This window comes from Pholis gunnellus, assembly GCF_910591455.1.
Source record: "Pholis gunnellus genome assembly, chromosome: 15".
NCBI classification, from domain to species: Eukaryota; Metazoa; Chordata; class Actinopteri; order Perciformes; family Pholidae; genus Pholis; species Pholis gunnellus.
This window is the reverse complement of record NC_136542.1, coordinates 17,607,130-17,620,200: the sequence shown is the minus strand read 5'-3', so window position 1 is coordinate 17,620,200 and position 13,071 is coordinate 17,607,130. Positions and strand designations below refer to the sequence as shown.

At 39.4% G+C, this 13,071-nt stretch overlaps 1 protein-coding gene across 1 annotated transcript in view; it reads left to right on the top strand.

Moving 5' to 3' along the window:
* LOC306707331 (uncharacterized protein) overlaps nt 1–13,071 on the top strand; it is a 141,448-nt gene that overhangs the window by 120,964 nt on the left and 7,413 nt on the right. The window contains exons 347-376 of the mRNA XM_079174724.1: nt 111–281; nt 669–815; nt 1,524–1,573; nt 1,667–1,799; nt 1,964–2,046; nt 2,155–2,281; nt 2,607–2,797; nt 3,329–3,419; nt 3,538–3,658; nt 3,861–4,042; nt 4,272–4,427; nt 4,566–4,696; nt 4,799–4,932; nt 5,026–5,120; nt 5,825–6,015; nt 6,126–6,220; nt 6,331–6,356; nt 8,375–8,512; nt 9,269–9,483; nt 9,568–9,653; nt 9,806–9,933; nt 10,083–10,208; nt 10,410–10,600; nt 10,674–10,762; nt 10,976–11,106; nt 11,328–11,452; nt 11,585–11,711; nt 11,921–12,133; nt 12,316–12,486; nt 12,871–13,017. Coding sequence (XP_079030850.1) covers nt 111–281; nt 669–815; nt 1,524–1,573; nt 1,667–1,799; nt 1,964–2,046; nt 2,155–2,281; nt 2,607–2,797; nt 3,329–3,419; nt 3,538–3,658; nt 3,861–4,042; nt 4,272–4,427; nt 4,566–4,696; nt 4,799–4,932; nt 5,026–5,120; nt 5,825–6,015; nt 6,126–6,220; nt 6,331–6,356; nt 8,375–8,512; nt 9,269–9,483; nt 9,568–9,653; nt 9,806–9,933; nt 10,083–10,208; nt 10,410–10,600; nt 10,674–10,762; nt 10,976–11,106; nt 11,328–11,452; nt 11,585–11,711; nt 11,921–12,133; nt 12,316–12,486; nt 12,871–13,017 — 4,011 coding nt within the window. The remainder of the gene's footprint in view (nt 1–110; nt 282–668; nt 816–1,523; nt 1,574–1,666; nt 1,800–1,963; nt 2,047–2,154; nt 2,282–2,606; nt 2,798–3,328; nt 3,420–3,537; nt 3,659–3,860; nt 4,043–4,271; nt 4,428–4,565; nt 4,697–4,798; nt 4,933–5,025; nt 5,121–5,824; nt 6,016–6,125; nt 6,221–6,330; nt 6,357–8,374; nt 8,513–9,268; nt 9,484–9,567; nt 9,654–9,805; nt 9,934–10,082; nt 10,209–10,409; nt 10,601–10,673; nt 10,763–10,975; nt 11,107–11,327; nt 11,453–11,584; nt 11,712–11,920; nt 12,134–12,315; nt 12,487–12,870; nt 13,018–13,071) is intronic.

The following is a 13,071-nucleotide window of genomic DNA, read 5'->3' as shown; positions in this document are numbered from 1 at the left end:
CAAGTAGTGTTCTGTGTTTGGTTCAGCGTGGTTTCATGAAATGGCCCTGACGTACACGCATATGCCACTTTGCTGACCATGACTTTGATAAATGCAAATGTATCCAACAGATCAACAGTGGAGCCTCCCTGGAATCCCTCGGCACACTCATTGCTGGAGTTCCTTCAGGCTCAATTAAACAAATCCCAGCGTCTGAGCTATTCAACATCTCCCAGAGCAGCACCTTTGTTTCCAACATGCTGACGGCCCCCACAGTCGTCCAACAGACCTTCGTCCAAAAGGTACAAGTTAACTTTTGATTCTATCCCAGCATTGCAGCCGTTGCTGATCTAAGATTAGGATGAAAACTCATTTGATACTAGGATTCCTATTTTACGGTATTTTTATACAGAGCGCATACAAGTAAACCAGAGTGTAAAAACATACTTTTCCCCCCGCCAGCAAGCCCTGCAGATATTGCTCAGTGCTCACAGTGCTCTCATTTTTGTGGATTTTATGTGTACTTCTATTATAATGTGTTACACATGCCCGGTTGATATAAATGTGTGTAAATGCAGAAATAGCATTCAAGAACCCCAGAACGCAGTACATGTTTTATATGTATTCACTTTCAGGAGTTTTGAGATCATTTCTGATCGGGGTTTTAACTCTATTTAATTCCCTTGTAGATCATTTCTTTGAACACAAGTGCAGCCAGCGTGGTGCGGAATGTCCCTGATGCTATGGCAGCTGAGATTCCACCATCCCTGCTGGTACTGTCTGCGGAGACTGTGGAGACCAGTGTGATTAACAGAAAGCAGTGGACGGCAGATCAGGTCAGTATGTGGCTATAAACACAGAACAGAGTAAATTTGAGACAAGTTTTTGCCGATATATTCAGACTGAAGCTACAGATATTACATTATAGGGAATTTACATTTAGCACACAGTGTGACTTCTCACTGAAAGTAAAAATCCTTTTGAATTTTGAGGTGATTACCATCTGAAAGATACTGATCAACATCCCGCAAACTTCCACTTACAACAATATTCTGCCAGTGAGGAAAAAATATGTACGTCGAAGTCTATTCCAGGGTCGCAATGCCTCAGTAGCCGATAGGTTACCGTGCATGCAACATATACTGTAACTGCAGTGTCCCCGGTCGATTCAAGCTGCAAGACTGTTGTTACATTTCATACCCTTCTCTCTCTCTCCCCATTTCCAGTCTGCCTCTACACTTTAACCTGTCCATTAAGGGTGAAAAATGCCCAAAAAATAATCTTAAAAAAGTCTAATCCAGGGTCAATTTAAAACACACAGCCCACAGGGACTGTCCTCAAGGTCCTATGTTGTTTTCCCCAAAGTCTGTGCTGTTTACAATTATCAGATTAAAGCTATAGGTAGATGAAAAACACTTACATATTCCTCACACAATACATTCAACACTGTCAATCACACCACAATGTATGATAGTATGTATCACAGTTATAGAGTGTTGCTGTGAAGAGTTAGATACTTAGGTTTTTATCTGTCTGTCTTTTAGGCCGCCATGTTTTTTGGAACACTGGATGGAACAAACTTTGACATCGAAGAGTAAGTGAATAAGCTCCACAACATTTATTTTCCCAATGGAAGATATTTCACGATCTATTAACCTGTTTTGTGGATTTTCCATTATCCCCAAAGGCTTAATCCGTCTGTTCTGCAAGGATTCACGTGCACATCAGTTTCCAGAATGAAAAAACCCAGAATCCAAAAGCTGGTCCGTGCCTGTAGGCCGAGGAGAAGGAGGCCCAAGGTGCAGCTGAAAGAAACACAGGTAAATTAAAATTAAATCTATAAGAAACTAAGATTAATTCAATTAAGCCCCTTAACTGAATTTTATAATTAAGATAATTTGGATATGTGAATTTAAAAAAAAGTACGATGTATTATGGAGTCTAAAGTATGTGGAATTCCATGTCTTTGCATCCTTTTTTACAGCTTACATGCATGTACAACCTGGTCCAAGACAACCTCTCCCAGAACTTCACAGATTATCCCTCAGACATGCTTCTCTACCTAAAGTGAGTCTGTCTCCATGCATTTCTTTTGGAATGGTCTCACGATGTGCCTGCGATTTTAAATGGCATACATGTGCTCATCGATGTTCCTTCTTTACCTGATTATTACAGCAGCAAAGATGTCACGAGGGCCAACTGCAGGTCATACTTTTCCGCAGTGGGTGCTGCAGACTTCTCTGTGGCCTCCAGTATTTTGAACAAGGCATCGCTGCTACTCAGTGAAGCCAGGACCTGCTTGGTGAGTGTCATTCAAATTAAGGTTTTCTTTGGTTTAGCTAAGGGTGACAGGGTAGGCTGCAGCTTGTTGTAACTGGAAGAACAGCTTGAATCACCATTGTATGGCAACGATTGGGATGTACCAAAAAAATGTATACATGCATCATTGAAAAAGTTTCAGATAAGTACTGTTAAAATGTATGAGGGAATAAAAAACATTCTTCGTATGGCAGGAAAGGGAATTGCCATTTCCCATATACTGTAAGTGTAATGTATATCACCAGTGAGACTGTCATGGTATACTGTGGCCCATTTTTAAATGAAATACTGTGTTTTTAACCGTCTAGGGAATAAGTGGTGTGAATCTGAGCAGAGACAATGTGGAGGTCCTAGGGAACATGGCCTGCACTCTGGACGGTTCTTACATCCAGAACGCTGATCCTCTAATTCTGGAAAAACTCCAAGTCTGCACCGACTTCTCTGACAGCCAGGTGGCTGCCATGGAGACAATGCTGCTGTCTGGGCAAACAAAATATGGGTACAATAATTTGATTAATAAACAGCTATTTAGACTGCAAATTAAAGGATATGGGTTGTGATATTCTATATTCTTCCTATTGTTATCAACGTCAGCAAATCCCATGAAATGACCGGCACCAGCATTATATTGATCTAACCAAAAAAGTATTGTCTCTGTGACCAAAACCTGACAGCTCTGTGCCATCAAGCTCCATTGTCATCCAGGAAATGCTGAAAATATATTTTGTATACCCTTTGTGAGAAACTACAGTGCCTAGCTGTTGGCAATAAGAAGCCTAACCAGGCTGTTTATTTCAGGTTCCCGTTCAGATATCTACGAGTCCACAGTCAATTTTTACTGCACACAATATTTCTTTTATGAGTAATTGTCAAATGATAACAAAGACTAAAGTTAATTGTCATGTTTAATCTTCATATAAGTAGGAGTGTCTCTTACATCTTCTAACAACACCCAGCTCAACTCTTTTCACCAAGTGGGTATCAAGTTAGAAAGCCAAACTATATGAACATGCTCTCATTTGTTTTTCAGGAATGTCACCACCTGGAACGAGCAAACACTGCTAAAGCTTGGTGTCCTGCCTCTATATCTAACAGGAAACATTTGGGGCCAGATCAAAACTGTATGTGTTTCACCTTTACCTGTTTCTTGATGCTAATTAAATCAATAATGTGTTTAGTCTTGTGATTTTAAAGTACTTTCTAAGAGACACCTCATTAAAAAACAATTCATTTGTGCAGAGAACAAAGAGAAGGTTCCTTAGGACCTTTATGGTCCGACTGAGGAAAACAAAGACGAAGAAGACCAAGCTCAAGAGGCTGTTTCGACACACCAGAGATCGCAAGATAATACAAGGAGCAGGTAAAGATGAAAGAGGCAGAAAGCCACAGGTTTATTTTTTCTTACTTTGCAGATGTTGATACAGTTCAATATTTGACAAAACTGGTGAGCATTTGTATGTGTTTGTGTGAATTTTTATAGAATGACATAAAGCAAATTGATACACTCGTGTGTCTAACAGCACTTACTTTTTTCCCCCTCACATTGGTCAATCATCCTCAAGGCTGCACTGTGGGCAACATCACCCAGGTGACAGTCAGCGACAATGCCTTCCCCTTTGGTTACGACCAGACTCAGTTTGACCACTGCCTGGACATCTCTGTTCTGAAGGACAACCTCAACTCTATCTGCGAGAAAGTGGACGATGATGACTTGCAGAAAATAATTCTGACGAAACTCAACCAGGTAATTTCTTTGTATGAAATGGTTGCTTAGTATGAGGGATTTAAATTTTTCTTTCGGATATGTGTGATTGAGATATTCCTTCACCATTCAGCCTCGCTGGTAATGGAGTTTTTAGATAAATTTATTGATATGGTATTTTTTATGAAATACGGTGGGATTTTTATTTACATGATTTCATTTTCATTTCCACTCACCACCATGTGTTACTCCCCATTCTCTATTCTTCCAGGCATTCCCATCGGGTGTTTCTGATGAGAAAGTTCAGGTGCTCGGTTCAGTGTCTCGTGTGGCGTCACTTGATGACATCTCCAAGTGGAACATCACTAAAGTTGACACCCTGGCAGCACTCATGAAAGCTGATGATGGATCGTGGGAGGCAACAAAGGTACAATGTAGAGGGATTATCAAGACGTCAAAATGTCTGAATTTTGAATCGTAAAACTGTCTTATGTCAAATATTATGAAATATACTCATACTTGTATACATTTGCTCACTTTCTGTGTTATCTTTAATGTTGTTTAGAGCAAAGCAATCATCACCAAGTATCTGAATACTTCTGAGAACTCCCTGGGAAGCATTGAGCTGAACAGTTTTGACTCCGTGTGCTCGTTAGACACCAGTACACTGAAGACCATCACCCCAGATAGTATCAGGTGGGTTGTAGCATGCAGCTTAAAAAGATGCCTTTACATGACCCCTGAGATTAATGATGCAGATTAAACACTGTATGTTACTGTCTCCTTGAACCTTGTCAGAAATGCCAAACCACTCCATGTGGCGTCATGTTCATCGGAGCAGAAGAGAGTCCTGTATGAGATCAGTAACACTTCCTTCAGCTCACAGAGTTCCAGCTCCAATACCTATTACAATTTGATACGTCCCTATCTAGGTAAGAATTCATGTTACCTGTCATTCCGGCTGTTTCTCTCTCTCTCTCGTGAAACTGCTCTCTAATCTCCTGTATTCCTCTCTACCATGATAGGTGGGGCACCTCTGTCAGACATAGTAGCACTATCAACCCTGAACATCAGCATGGACGTAGACACTTTCCAGAGTCTGGATCCTAATGTGACCGCTGTAAGGATACTAGAGTTGACAACAGAACGGGTTTTGGACATGCATCATCTATGTAGTAGTTTTATTGAGAATACGCGGCAATTGAGCGAAGACGATGCTTTAGCATAACTTAACTCTTAAAACTGTATCGATTTGGGAGGGTCTGATGCTCAGTAGAACCCATTAAGGGATTGTATAATTTTGAATCAAAGACTTAAAGGAATAGTTTGACATTTAAAGAAATGTGTATATTTAGTTTCTTGCTGGAAATCAGATGAAAATAAAGAGGGTGGTATTGATCTTCTCATTATCTATTCCATGAATGGTTTTGAAGAACATACACCCATCACTGGCAGATGTTCAATGCGAAATGGTCAATGACTCCTGTAATTTACAAATTCATAAATCTTAAATCTTGTCTTCTGTAGTTACCGTAGGTCTTCAAAATGACTTATAGGCTACTAGGTTATAGGTTATATAAGTATCCCAAAGTACAGTATGTGATCCTTTGCCATTTTTCATCCTTTCTATTTAACATAACATACTATATGTACTTGCGCAGTGCAAAATATTTTGTAAAATATGTGATTCCTTTTATTGTGAGTACTTTTCCTTTGGGCCAGCTGTGTGTAAAACGTTTCTAAATTTCAAATCAATATTTTCACGTTTGCTTATATGTTAAAACTTCAGACCAATCTTCACACTGTTTCATTTGTAATGTGCAGGGTTTGACTGTGACCGATGTGAAACGCCTCATGGCTAGCCATCTACAAGATCTGAAGTTGTTTGAGAACACTACCCAAGTTCAGATCTGGAGAAACATGCAAACGCAGTCAGACCTGAACATACTGGGTGTGGGCCTAACCACCACCAGAGCCATCCCCAGTAACATCAGCTGTGCATCCTACGCGGCTATGTAAGAGATGATATTTCTGCAATCCAAAGCTGAACATTTAAAGTTTGCAGAATAATGTCAAACATTTTTTCTGCTGACAAGTCACACGGATTTCTGTTTTCTTCCTTCAGACTCACTGGTCTTCAGCAAAGTTTGGAATCCCTGCCCGAGCACATTTCACATGGTGTGAGAGCAAGCATAATGTCCCTCAACGAGACATTCTCACGTAAGTGGCCAAATGCTCTGCTGATAAACTTTTTCAGATTTGCCCATTGCCACGAGTGTGATGATAGCTGTACTCATGCCCTGCCTTCATTTCAATATTTTGTTAAACAGGTTGCTCAGTTCCAGATTCCTCAATGGTAAGTTAATTTCTATGGGAGTACTGATGGGTTTTACAATATTTTATCAAAATGTACAAGGACACAATTTTGGCACACAAACTTTGATAATGATGCCGTTTGATGTATTTTAACTTTAAGTAGCTTTTGCTACCAGACTAACAATTATGCTTTGCTTGTCTTAAAATATTTAAAAAACGTTCATGATGAAGAGATTCTGATCAAATGGACCTATTTTAAACACTAAAAAAAAATATATACACAAAGTACTTCAAAGTACTACCAAAATTTCATCTATTTCTCACCAGGAGAAGCCGAGCAATGTTCACAGTTATCGATCCCAGCCGCGATCTACGGCACTTTTCAGACAAAGAGAATATCCACGTGGAGCAACAGAAAACACTACGTCGAACTGTAGCTTCAGAATATTTATACTTTTAACCATTAAAAAGTTATATTTATTCTACCTCGGATCAACACACAGCCTCAAATTATAAATATTGAAACGCTTCGTACCTTTTAGATGTTTTTCTGGAAGAAAATCGTCCCGAAAAAGATTGAATCTACTTCCTGCATTCGCAGCTTCTCTCTCTCTTTACTCGGTGAAAAGAACTGATTCTCTAGACCAACTATGACGAAGGAATAATAATTTCAGTTTTGGCCAATGGGTTTGACCCATGGGGGCGGATCACAGTTTTCGATTATTTTATTGGCTTAAAATTCGGTCAAACAACTCAAAGAACGAATGACTACAATGCCCAGAGTCTCCCAGATTCAGAACTGTAAGAATTGCGCAAATCGGCCAATCACAGGCTGTGTTAGGTTCTAATACATCCCGTAAAACTGAAATTCTGACAAAAATTAGCCATATTTTACAGGTTTTTATATAGCACAGGCTCTCAAAATGATGCCAAACTGCTGTATTAGATAGATTGAACACTATTAGTGATAAAAGAAGTGAAAAGAATAGTTATATAGTATTTAAAAGTCCAATACAAGAGCTATATCGGCTGCTTCTAAAATCAGAATTGATGTTGGCTGACATCAGCTGACCTGTACACCGGCATTGATTTCTCAGGCACACTCTGTCAAAGCCAATTGTTTTTTTAAAATGACTGCTGACATGATGTGGTATGATTTGAGAGAGTTTAAGCCTAGGACCTCATCATTTCAAATCAATAAAAGTGCTTTTTCTTTCAGGCGAACCTGACATTTTTTTATTTGAGCTGTGTGTTATAGTCATTCAGCATTAATTAGTAACATATACACTGATATGTAAATATATAAAAAAAAACTATCACAAGTGTTAGTGTTATAATTCCATTGAAATTATTCAAATAGACCTTGTAGTTAGTGAGATAAGCCCCTTAGAGTGTGGGTATGACATTTTCGAGCAGAGGTCTCAAAATAGGCCTAGGGTTTAAAAGGTTATTAATGTATGATGAACAAAATCCCCAAAGAACAAAACTCCAAATCTTTGTGGGCTAAATCCTCAAACAGCAGAAGCCAACAATATTTCCATATTATATTTCTCTACAGAGCAACCAAAACGCCTTATTGATAAGTTGCAACCTGTTAGATATCAATCACGTGTGTGAGTATGTGAGTATGTGTGTGTATTTATGTACGTAGATCAGGTGGGTGGACAGGAATTATGCTGCAGTCAGAGTGGTTCATGTTTGTAATAATAATAAATAGAAAAATAATAATAAAATAACCAAAGCTAAATTCATTATATATTAAACACTAAATAATTCTGCTGGTCAGCTGCAACCAGTACCAATGTTACGATTTACTCAGGTCAGCAAAATAACCGAAAGCGTGAAACACATTTATTAATTTGGCAGGTAAACAAGCCATTATTTGTGCTTTGCCATTAGATATCACTTGCTTTTATACTTTTAAGACAAATTATATTTTACACTATTAAAAAGGTCTAAATTGGCAGACTGGGTGGTCCATTGTTTAACCTAAGCATACAACTGCATGCCCTTCCACTGTAAGTGTTAACTTTCTGAAATGCTGCTTGTCACTTTTAGGAAGATCTTCTGACTCTGGCCCAGCGCGCAGCGACTCCCTCACAGCTGAAGACAAAGCAAGATGTGATACAAATCATGACAGAAATCGATCCTGTTGACTTTGGTGCTTTCTTTGACATAGTCTCACCAGCCATTGAGGTAAACATCTGTACAGCTGACACTTTCTTTTTTGCATTATATACACACATCAAAGTTGAACTGAAACACACTTTTTTTTTGCAACATTAAACACTGAAATGTCTTCATAGCTAAAATAATGTTGTGTAATATGACAGCTCTGCAATAAATCCTCACTTCAATAAGGTTATGATAAACTGTTTTAGAGAGGTGTTGAATCCACTTAATGATAATTTTGGAGGCTGAAGTTTGTGGTGCTGATAAGTTGTAGCCCATAAAGTCCTGTCAGGGGCTATTTTTTAAACTTTTTAGCGCAATTATCTTGCAGGGAAAAGTTATTATCTCGTGCACACAAGATACAAAATATACAGCCATGTTTACAATGTTTGCTGAGGTAGTAAATAAAGTGAGAAGTAGGGTAATTTTCTCACTGACTTCTATACAATCTGACTTATTTTTGCAACCAGAGGAGTCGCCCCTGCTGGCCATTTAAAAGAATGCAAGTTGAGGTACTTTTGCATTGGCTTAACTTTTCCAACCTAGAGGTCGCTGCCTGCTTCCCAGAGGCTTAACAATAAAGGGGCATTACTGGATACCTGCAAAAAGGAGTTCTGTACAGTATCACCAGTTGGATTTCAAAAGCAACAAGAGAAAACATATATTTGACTTTTTATAGAGTTAGATAACTTATGAATGGTAACATGATTCCAACCATTTTTACTATCATGTCAACAATTTATTTCACCCTCTTATGAATGCTATGTTAAATTCCCCCAGATCCACCCAGCCAACTACACAGTGGAGGTGAAATCTGCCTTTCTCCAGGCAGTGTTTGACAGAGGGAATCTGTCCTCTCCAGCTATCAATGACACCGAGTTCTTGCTGTGGCTGAGGGTTCGACTGAGACCTCTCCTGGTTAACCTCTCTCCCAGCTTAGTGACACCATTATTCGACATTGTGAACAAGAGGAGTTGCAACAGCAGCCAAGAGATGTAAGAATTTATTTCGTTGGGGTTATGATCTATGATTGTGATGATGTGCGTAATTGCTTTAGACTGATTTTAATCTGAATTTAGGATTACATTGCTGGACACACAACACTTGACACTCAGCAACAACACCAAACAGGAGATCTACAAAGCAACCATCCTCTTCCTCCAAGGTTTGCGTCAGACATCATGACATCAAAAGAAAATTTCTTTCAAATTATTTGTTTTCTGGCAATATGTTCCCAAAGTTAAAAATGTAATTATTATTTGAATTAAGATTATTCAGTATTCCGGTACGTAGTAATTTAATTTGTGTTTAAAACAGATTCAACGCCCCTCAAGTGTTACAGTGGTGGAAGCTTCTACATCTATCTGAGAAGCACCTTCCTCAGCTTTGGTTTTCCAGATGTGTCCACGTTCACATCACTTCTGCCACAGACACGCGAGTCAGAGGTAATAATATTACAAAACAACACTTGTATTTAAATTCCCACACAGATGGCTAAATTAGAGTCACCACCTGGTGATAGCTTTAATGCAAAATTCCCACAGATGTTGTGCTATTCCAGCAGTAATATCCACATTTCTTTTTATTCTTTTAGGTCCTAAGTACCATCAGCACCTCAGAGCTGCGTCAGTTCCTCAGCCAACCCAATGTGATTGGTAACAACTCTGACATCTGTGTCATCTTCAACAACTACAACAACACTCGTGCCTTCCTAGAAAATGTATGTCCAATATCTGAATGGTGCCATATAACATACATTATTACTGATGAAACATGCCACATGTTGCTGTTAGCAGCATTCATATGATGATTGATTCACCATAGACAGTATTTTTATGTAATACTTAATTTGATCATCTGTAAATGACAGAATTTACACCAGTCTTTCATTAAACATGTAAATACATATGTGTGCCATTAGGAGGATGTTCCAGATGATGTGAAGATGGTGACCCTTCCCTGTGTCTGGCCTTTGGCGCTGAGCAGCAACAGCAGATCCGAAGTGGATTCCTGGTTCGACCTGCGGTTGAGAAACTATCTTAGATTCCTCAGCAAGAGCCTCATCAGTCCCAACAAAGTGCAGAATGCTTCATGTTTGGCCTTCCAGAAACTGTAAGTCTCATCTTTTCAGAGTGTCAGCAAGCTCATGGCCATCATTAAATTTGCGTTATCTTCCTTTCAATAGGGTCTCTGTAATGGGAAAGAACTTCACATACAACTCTGAGTTTGGACAGGCTGATGTATACACCACCATCAGCACCTACCTGAGAACCGGTAAGATGCAGTTTTGAGCAAATGTACAATGGATGTTGATCTAAAGGATCTGACTATCCATGCTGAGTCTAACTTTCTCTAGGTGCAGTGCACACAGCTACAATTATAAATGTTTCAACATCAAGAGTTTGCTTGAGGTTTTTTTAAATGATTTGTCATTTGGTGTAGGTGGAGAAGTGTCCATACCCAACTATATTTTTCCCTCTTTCCTAGGCTCTGAAACCAGATGCTACAATGCCAGTGATGCAGAACTCAATTCTACCGCCTGGTTTGTCAATTACATCGGGGACTTTGTGAAATTTGTCACTGTGGAAGATCTCACCACCTTCATCTCCACCAGTCAAGTATGTCCTGATATCCACTCTATACAACTTATTTCAAGTTAATGCTTTCACAAAATATAGAAGTTGTTTATTTAATCACACCAGCCATAGCTTTCACATTGGTAAGCTAGTTTTGTTTAAATCTATTTATTGTTTTATTTTCAATACCTTTTAGTTAAGGCTGAGAAAACCAAAGGCATTAATAAAAATGTACTGACGTATGTGTTGATATATTTTTAAAGGCTAAAGTTTTCTTGGTGGACCAAGCCAACCTGGAGCTGTTCAACAACACAGCAATCCCACAAAATGTAACAGACTACTACGTCTCAGAACTTTTTGCATTCCACCCAACCGTTAGCCCTCTGAAGTGAGTATCCACCAAATTGAGAAAATATGTAATTGTGTGATGTGTGCAGTATATATTATATATATATATCTTATTTAGTGGGTAAATATATGTATCCATGAATTAAAACGTCTATATTTATTTTTCATCTAGGGTTCCAGGCCTTTTCATATGCTCTTCTGAGGTCCCAAGTGCGGCATATTCTTCTTTGAATGAATCTGATACCATACTCATCTTGAAGGAGCTGATGAAATTCTGCAATGGAACAGAGAATCCTGAGGTACCAGCTCTGATTATGTCTACATAGAAACACAGATTGAGTTTTTTTGAGTACTCTTTTTATGGCTAAAACCCCAAACAACTCTTGGTCTATGTCTTTCTGATAATCGTGCATGATTCTCTTCACATCTTTCTTTGACATATCATTTCAACTAAAGTAAAATGTCCTCAGTTGATGTTTCTCGTAACCGGGTGTGTTTTATTCTGAAGGTGTCTGCTGCTCTGGCAGCCAACATCCAGACCTTCACAGCAGAGACGATTGTGACCCTGGGCAGTTCCACCTCAGGCCTGACCAGCAGCCAGATCACATCAGTTCCCCCGTCAGTGCTGATTTCCTCTTTGTCCACCCTGAACTCAGTCAGCACCTGGAACCAGGAGCAGTCCACCACAATCATCCAAGTCATGACTGCCTCAGGCTTCCTGGTAAAGGCCTTACTGTCCGCTTAACATGGCTGATAATCATGAGATGTCTTCAACGCTTTTAAGCATGTTTAACAAGTAGTGTTCTGTGTTTGGTTCAGCGTGGTTTCATGAAATGGCCCTGACGTACACGCATATGCCACTTTGCTGACCATGACTTTGATAAATGCAAATGTATCCAACAGATCAACAGTGGAGCCTCCCTGGAATCCCTCGGCACACTCATTGCTGGAGTTCCTTCAGGCTCAATTTCTCAAATCTCAGCATCTGAGATAGTCACCCTCTCCCAGAGCAGCACCTTTGTTTCCAACATGCTGACGGCCCCCACAGTCGTCCAACAGACCTTCGTCCAAAAGGTGCAAGTTAACTTTTGATTCTATCCCAGCATTGCAGCTGTTGCTGATCTAAGATTAGGATGAAAACAGATTTGGTACCAGGATGCCTATTTTACGTTTATTAAGTAAACCAGAGTGTCACTTTTTCTTCTCAAAATCCAAATTTTTCCCCCGCCAGCAAGCGCTGCAGATATTGCTCAGTGCTCATAGTGCTCTCATTTTTGTGGATTTTATGTGTACTTCTATTATAATGTGTTACACATGCCCGGTTGATATAAATGTGTGTAAATGCAGAAATAGCATTCAAGAACCCCAGAACGCAGTACATGTTTTATATGTATTCACTTTCAGGAGTTTTGAGATCATTTCTGATCGGGGTTTTAACTCTATTTAATTCCCTGGTAGATCATTTCTTTCAACACAAATGCAGCCAGCGTGGTGCGGAATGTCCCTGATGCTATGGCAGCTGAGATTCCACCATCCCTGCTGGTACTGTCTGCGGAGACTGTGGACATCAGTGTGATTAACAGAAAGCAGTGGACGTCAGATCAGGTCAGTATGTGGCTATAAACACAGAACAGAGTAAATTTGAGACAAGTTTTTGCC